Source organism: Hordeum vulgare, chromosome 1H (assembly GCF_904849725.1).
Source record: "Hordeum vulgare subsp. vulgare chromosome 1H, MorexV3_pseudomolecules_assembly, whole genome shotgun sequence".
In the NCBI taxonomy this organism is placed as follows: domain Eukaryota; kingdom Viridiplantae; phylum Streptophyta; class Magnoliopsida; order Poales; family Poaceae; genus Hordeum; species Hordeum vulgare.
In genome coordinates this window covers 494,577,808-494,585,487 of record NC_058518.1, presented here as the reverse complement: position 1 = coordinate 494,585,487, position 7,680 = coordinate 494,577,808, and the positions used below count along the sequence as shown (strand labels likewise).

Sequence of the window (7,680 nt, the reverse complement as noted above, 5' to 3'; positions counted from 1 at the left end):
TCTATCGTTCATGCTATAATTGTATTAACAGGAAACAGTAATACATGTGTGAATGAATAGATCACAATGTGTCCCTAGCAAGCCTCTAGTTAGCTGGCTCGTTAGTCAATAGATGATCATGGTTTCCTGATCATGGACATTGGATGTCATTGATAACGGGATCACATCATTGGGAGAATGATGTGATGGACAAGACCCAATCCTAAGCCTAGCACTAGATCGTATTGTTCGTATGCTAATGCTTTTCTAATGTCAAGTATCTTTTCCTTCGACCGTGAGATTGTGCAACTCCCGGATACCGTAGGAGTGCTTTGGGTGTATCAAACGTCACAACGTAACTGGGTGACTATAAAGGTTCACTACGGGTACCTCCGAAAGTGTCTGTTGGGTTGGCACGAATCGAGATCGGGATTTGTCACTCCGTGTGACGGAGAGGTATCTCTGGGCCCACTCGGTAGAACATCATCATGAGCTCAATGTGACTAAGGAGTTAGTCACACGATGACGTGCTACGGAACGAGTAAAGAGACTTACCGGTAACGAGATTGAACAAAGGTATAGGCATACCGACGATCGAATCTCGGGCAAGTTCTATACCGACAGACAAAGGGAATCGTATACGGGATTGATTGAATCCTTGACATCGTGGTTCATCCGATGAGATCATCGTGGAGCTAGTGGGAGCCACCACGGGTATCCAGACCCCGCTGATGGTTATTGGCCAGAGAGGTGTCTCGGTCATGTCTGCCTGTCTCCCGAACCCGTAGGGTCTACACACTTAAGGTTCGATGACGCTAGGGTTATAGGGAATTGTTATACGAGATTACCGAAAGTTGTTCGGAGTCCCGGATGAGATCCCGGACGTCACGAGGAGCTCCGGAATGGTCCGGAGGTAAAGATTGATATATAGGACGGATGGTTTCGGACACCGGAAGTGTTTCGGGCATCACCGGTAACGTACCGGGACCACCGGGACCACCGGAGGTGGTCCCGGGGGACCACCGAAGGGGGGCTGCGACCCCAAGAGGTAAGATGGGCTAAGTGGGGGTGGGAACCAGCCCCTAGTTGGGCTGGTGCGCCTCCCCACTCAACCCATGGCGCAGGGGAAAGAAAAAGAGGGGGGGGAACCCTAACTTAGGTGGGCCTTAGGCCCACCAGAGGGGTGCGCCACCCCCTCCTCCCCATCTGGCCGCCACAAACCCCATCTGGGAGGGCTGCCGCACCCCCTAGGGTGGGAACCCTAGGGGTGGCACCCCCTCTCCCCTTCCCCTATATATAGTGGGCACTTTTGGCCTTTGGAGGACACAGTTTTCCCTCTCCCTCAGCGCAGCCCCGCACTTCTCCCTCCTCCTCTCTGCCGGCGCTTGGCGAAGCCCTGCCGGGAGACCTCGTCTCTCCACCAACACCACGCCGTCGTGTTGCTGGTCTTCTTCCCCAACCTCTCCCTCCTCCTTGCTGGATCAAGGTGCGGGAGACGTCACCGGGCTGCACGTGTGTTGAACGCGGAGGTGCCGTTGTTCGGCACTAGATCGGAATCGCCGCGAGTACGACTCCATCAACCGCGTTCTAGCAAACGCTTCCGCTTAGCGATCTTCAAAGGTATGAAGATGCTCTTACCCCTCTCTCGTTGCTGGTCTCTCCATAGGAAGATCTGAACATGCCTAGGAAATTTTTGAATTTATGCTGCGTTAACCAACAATTTTTGGTCCAAGTCAATGATTTTTCATACATTGTCCAAGTCAACGATTTTTTCGTATGTCATACATCTTTAACGTCTTACAATTTTTTTGCCTCACAAGGGAGTCGAACCACGTCCGCATAGAACAAGACAACATGCACATCTGCTGCAGCCACACGCTCAGCGCACAAACGTTACGAGTTCCTGAATGACCATGGATGGCCCCTCCCTTGGTGGCAGGCATGTCGAGCTTTTTTTCGAATATTGGTTCTTTCAAGCTTTATGAGGACAAGCTACGAGCGCTTCATCTGTTTCATGTACACCTTACCCTGTCTATCCCCTTTTAATCACAAAGTTGTTTGCTAGCCTTAAGTATCTTCTAAACTAGATGATGCCCTGTGCGTTGCCGCGGGAAATATGATGAACATATATATAAATAGGTGTTAAAAACAAAAACTATTGCTAAAAAATATTGTGATTGCCCTTGTTTTATATTTTGAGAACAATAACTCATATGAAGCATTTGACAAAAGATGGGTAAAAAAGTGTAACATGATCTACATATATTTGCTTTAAAGTATATACCGCTTATGCCCATAACAAAAATTAGTGAAACAATGTGTAGATTAGTGCACACATTATAACTTATGATCACATGCATGACTTGATGATATGACATGGTTACATGAGGAAAAAGAAGTACTTATGATTAAATGCATGATTTGATGATGTGGCATGATTGCATAAGAAGGAAAAATAGATAGTGGGTTGCAACTATTTAACAATAGAAGATGCAAGCTAAGTATTACTCCATCCATTCCAAAATATGTGTCATGCTTTTTGTACTGTTGAACTAAAACCATGGCACCTATTTTGGAACAGAGGCAGTATGGGAGTAACACTGAAACATACACCCATCTACTAAATGCAAAATAGATGAACCCATCTAGACAAGCTTTTCCTTTTGTTATTCATCAATCTTTATATCTATCGGCAATAATAATATATTAAGCTTCATATAAGACTTAATAATGAGAACAATCTTTTATGTTTTATCGACCTTGATAATGTGAGTAGAGGATAGAAGTCGATGGACGAAGGTGCTCGTGAAATCGGCGTGCTATAGTGTAATAATCAGCACGTCACCTTGAAATTGATCACATTCTTCATGAATAGGGGGGGGGGGACATGACCACCATCAGCAATCGTGGTGAAGAGAAGTGGCAACAATGATGATTACTGGGGACGTGCAAGGATATTTTTTCTTCCGTTGCAACAAACGTGCATTTTTTGCTAGTAATAATAAAGGGTCTATTGCTTCTGACGATAAGTCATGTAAATTACCCCAAAAGTTACAAGATATTACCCACCAATGGCACCTATAAGTCATAACAAACGTTTCGCCTAGGGAAATTCCTTGACTGGGCCGGCCCATATAGGGACCTCCTATACTGCGCTCTATGGTCTGGAAGAAGATGCATCACGCACGTTTGGGCCGGCCCATGTACGGGCGGACAGTTTTTTCAATTTCATTTTGTATTTTATTGTTTTATTTTCCATTTTATTTTTTCCACTTTAAAGAATTTGGGATCTGAATTAAATGTTTGTGGATTAAGAAATATTTATGATTTTGTAATAAAACAATTGCTTATTAGAAAATGTTTGAAATTTTGAAAAGAATGTTCAGAAAATTTAAAAGTGTTCATAATCTGTTTAATGTTAGTTTATTGAATTTTTTTAATGAAGTTGAACAAAATTTTTCCAATTCAAAAAATGTTCAAGAATGCAAAGATATCCTAAAACTTAAAAAATGTTCACAACTTACAAAATATTCTACTCATTCGTAAAATGTTTGCTAATTCAAAAAATGATCATGCATTTCCGAAAATGTTCGTTAAATCAAAAAAATGTTCATGAAATTCAGAAATCATTCCACCATTTTTTTAATGTTTGTCAATTATAGAAATGTTTGACAATTGCGAAAAATTGTTTAAAATGTTTAGAATTTTATAAGTGTTTGCAAATAGCATAAAATGTTCTTGATTTCATAAAACGTTCGAAAATTTATAATAGTATTTTGGTCATGATGTCAAATATGTGCACGAGTAAAAAAATGTTCATCATTTCAAAAATTGTTCATGATTTCGTGAAATTGAAAGTGATAGTAGATCTCGATGATGCAAAAAAATGTGATCATGGTTATTATAGATTATAATTTTTTTTCTCTCATTGCAACGCACGAGACCCTTTTGCTAGTGGTGATAATTTGTTTTTTATTTTGGGATAGCAAAAGGAGGGGAAGAGAATTGTGCAATCGGCACTGATCCAATCGGACGGCCGAGATTTCCCAGCGTAGCGTCAAACGCGAACCCCACCATAAGTAAGGCCCCCGGCGAAGCCCACTCCTAAACCCTAGCCTCTTCCCCGCCCCCAAACCCCTCGGCCGCCGCCGGCGAGATGGCGCTCTACCTGCTCTTCGAGTCGGCGTCGGGGTACGCGCTCTTCCACGCCTACGGCATAGACGAGATCGGGCAGAGCGTCGACGCCGTCCGCTCCACCGTGCTGGACCTCAACCGGTTCAGCAAGGCCGTCAAGCTCGCCGGGTTCACCCCCTTCCTGTCCGCCGTCGACGCCCTCAACCAGTGCAACGCCATCTCCGAAGGTAGGCACCCTCCTCTCCCGGCGGAATCCTCGCCTCAAGCCTCCCTCTGCTTCACGGCTCCCGTGACGAGCGAATGCTGATGCTCCTTTGGTGGCCCAGGGATCATGACCGACGAGCTGAGGAACTTCCTGGAGCTCAACCTGCCCAAGGTCAAGGAGGGGAAGAAGGCCAAGTTCAGGGTCGGCGTCACGGAGCCCAAGGTCGGGTCCCACATCACCGAGGCCACCGGAATCCCTTGCGAGTCCAACGACTATATCCAGGAGCTGCTCCGTGCCGTGCGGCTGCACTTCGACCAGTTCATTGAACAACTCAAGGTGATGGATTTTTGCTTCTAGTTTCCATGTTTTACATTGTTCCCTAAATATTCAACTGACAAACATAGGATAAATCACATTGTGGTCTGACCTGGGTTGTGGCTGGTGTATTTGATTTTAGAGGATTGTGCACCAGTGGGAAAAGTTTAATGTTTTGGTGGTATCAACTACTCCCTCCATCCGGAAGTACTTGTGGCACAAATGAATAAAATTAATGTATCTAGAATTAAAATACATCTAGATACATTCATTCTTATGACAAGTAATTCCGGACGGAGGGAATATGATTTTGCATCAATTCGGTGCAGAGAGTTGGACAAAATTACTACCTTATGCTTGACACATCATTTTTATTAATTAAGTTTACCTAGATCATACAGTGAATTGCCTGGAGTTTCACAAATTGGTTGTTGACATGTTGATCCTTCTTCAAGGGTTTTATTCCGTCACTGCTCTTATTCGGTATATACTTGTTTGAAAACTTTGTTCTGTTTGTTTTTTATTGCAGCCATCTGACCTGGAGAAGGCTCAGTTAGGTCTTGGGCATAGCTATAGCAGGGCAAAGGTCAAGTTCAATGTGAATCGTGTGGATAACATGGTGATTCAAGCCATCTTTCTGTTGGATACACTCGATAAGGATGTCAATTCCTTCTCCATGAGAGTGAGGTTAGTTCCTCGTCTTATTCTGAATTTGCTTAATTTATTAACTAGTATCTGGTTCTTTGGTTTGGCTGTTGCGATGAGACTTGGATTATCTCAAAAAGAAAAGTTGATGGCGACATAGAAGTCCTGGGACAGTTCTAGCTATAGGCACTAGAGTTGACATTTGTTCATTACTTTTCCAGTTTAGCTGTCGGTTTATATTGGTTATGCAACCATTTTCCGCAGGAGTTGAATACAGCTGAAATTTGATTAATATCATTTGTATGCCTCTTCTTTTGTAACCAGTTTTTCTTTTACATCAGTGGCATCAATCATATTTTGTCTATATGCTATATTTCAAACCCTAAGCCCAAGTCTCTGGTTTTATCATGTGCATTCAATTGCGTATTGTGAGCCTTGACAAATTTTTCTCAATTCACGCGATCAAATACATTTTCCTGTGTTTATGTTAGTTGCATGTCCGGTCACATCACTCTCTGGCTTACAATGACATTCGTGCTGTGTACACTGTACTATCTTACAGTATATCCCATGGTAGTGAAGTATCATTTTAACTTATCAACTGTGCAGTATATCCTGCACTATGTATGCTTTTTTTTGGGGGGGGGGGGAATGTATGCTTTTGGTGGGTGTAATGACATTTATCTTTTTCTTTTTACCCTTGTTGATGCTGTAACTAGTTTTGAACATTTGTTACTGTAGTTGTGTTAGTTGCATGGGTGTATTAATTATTGCTTAACCATGATGCAGGGAGTGGTATGGATGGCATTTTCCTGAGCTGGTCAAAATTGTGAATGACAACTACCTTTATGCTAAGCTTGCCAAGTTTGTAGTAAACAAATCTGATTTGTCAGAGAAAGATATTCCAGCTTTAGCAGATCTGATTGGAGATGAGGACAAGGCAAAAGAAATTGTTGAAGCAGCAAAGGCATCTATGGGTAACAACCATGTCCACAGTTGGTATGCTTCTCAGTAGTTGCCATGGTTGCTTAGTTTACGTAATCTTCTTTTTATTTTCAGGTCAGGACCTTTCACCAGTTGATTTGATCAATGTCCAACAGTTTGCTCAAAGGGTCATGAATCTATCTGAGTACCGTAAAAATCTCTATGAGTATCTGGTGACAAAGATGAATGATATTGCACCAAATCTGACGTCATTGATTGGTGAAATGGTTGGAGCTCGGTTGATCTCTCACGCTGGCAGTCTTTCAAATCTTGCAAAATGTCCTGCCTCCACTCTCCAGATACTAGGTGCTGAGAAGGCGCTCTTCAGGTAATTGTGACTGACTGGACTGCTTATGCATTTCCACACCCTAATTCAGACTTTGTCCTCTATGCTTCTGAAATGTTGTGATTGATTGATTTCTTAATTTTACTTCAGAGCTCTTAAAACACGTGGAAACACACCGAAGTATGGCCTCATATTCCACTCATCTTTTATCGGCCGTGCATCTACCAAGAACAAGGGAAGAATGGCTAGATACCTGGCAAACAAATGCTCAATTGCTTCACGCATTGACTGTTATTCAGGTTAGTTGAAGGACTTTGCTTGCAAAGGTTAAACATCCTGACTGCCTTTTCTATTTGTTTTCCTCACTGGGTTATGAATTCCAGATATGAGTAGCTCCATTTTTGGTGAGAAACTGCGTGAACAAGTTGAGGAGAGATTAGACTTTTACGACAAGGGTGTTGCACCACGCAAGAACCTTGATGTAATGAAAGCTGCAATTGATGGTATGACCAGCACAGTCTCAGAGGAGGGTAAGGGTACTTCTCTTTATATATTGGTCTCTCAATCACTTAATTTCAAGTCTTTCTGTACATGTGTGTACTTACACCTTGCCCCTGGACAATTCTTTCACAGATAAGGAGAAGGACAATGGTGTACATGTGTCTGCCAAGAAAAGTAAGAAAAAGAAGTCGAAATCTGAGGCTGACGGTGACGCCATGGATCTTGATAAGCCTGCCAGCACGGCCGCAGGAGAAGAGACAGAGAAGAAGAAAAAGAAAAAGAAGCACAAGCTAGAGGAGCCCCAGGATCAAGAGATGGCAGCCAATGTCGACGGCGAACAAGACGAGACTCCCAAGAAAAAGAAAAAGAAGAACCGTGATGCTTCAGAGTCTGTTGAGCCTAAGACAGCCACAGAAGGGAAGAAGAAAAAAAAGAAGTCCAAGGGCGAGGCCGATGATTAGACTAGAACCCCTTTGTTCTGCTTAATGAAATTAAACATCTATACTAGTAGTGTATAATTTATGTACAACCATTGATCTCATCGGGCCTCGACTGTTGAATCTTTCATCCAGCATCCTATGGTGGTGTTGAACACATTTTGAGGTCTATAATGTGGAAGAGCATGGATTGA

The 7,680-nt window shown here is 43.0% G+C and overlaps 1 protein-coding gene across 1 annotated transcript; it reads left to right on the top strand.

Moving 5' to 3' along the window:
- The first annotated feature begins 4,009 nt into the window (after positions 1 to 4,009).
- Positions 4,010 to 7,680, top strand: LOC123449455 (nucleolar protein 56-like). The gene is made up of 8 exons (XM_045126694.1): positions 4,010 to 4,340; positions 4,440 to 4,654; positions 5,163 to 5,320; positions 6,068 to 6,255; positions 6,338 to 6,590; positions 6,699 to 6,847; positions 6,932 to 7,078; positions 7,182 to 7,680. The coding sequence occupies exons 1-8, from the start codon at positions 4,136 to 4,138 to the stop codon at positions 7,508 to 7,510; spliced, it is 1,644 nt and encodes a 547-aa protein (XP_044982629.1). The 5' UTR covers positions 4,010 to 4,135; the 3' UTR covers positions 7,511 to 7,680.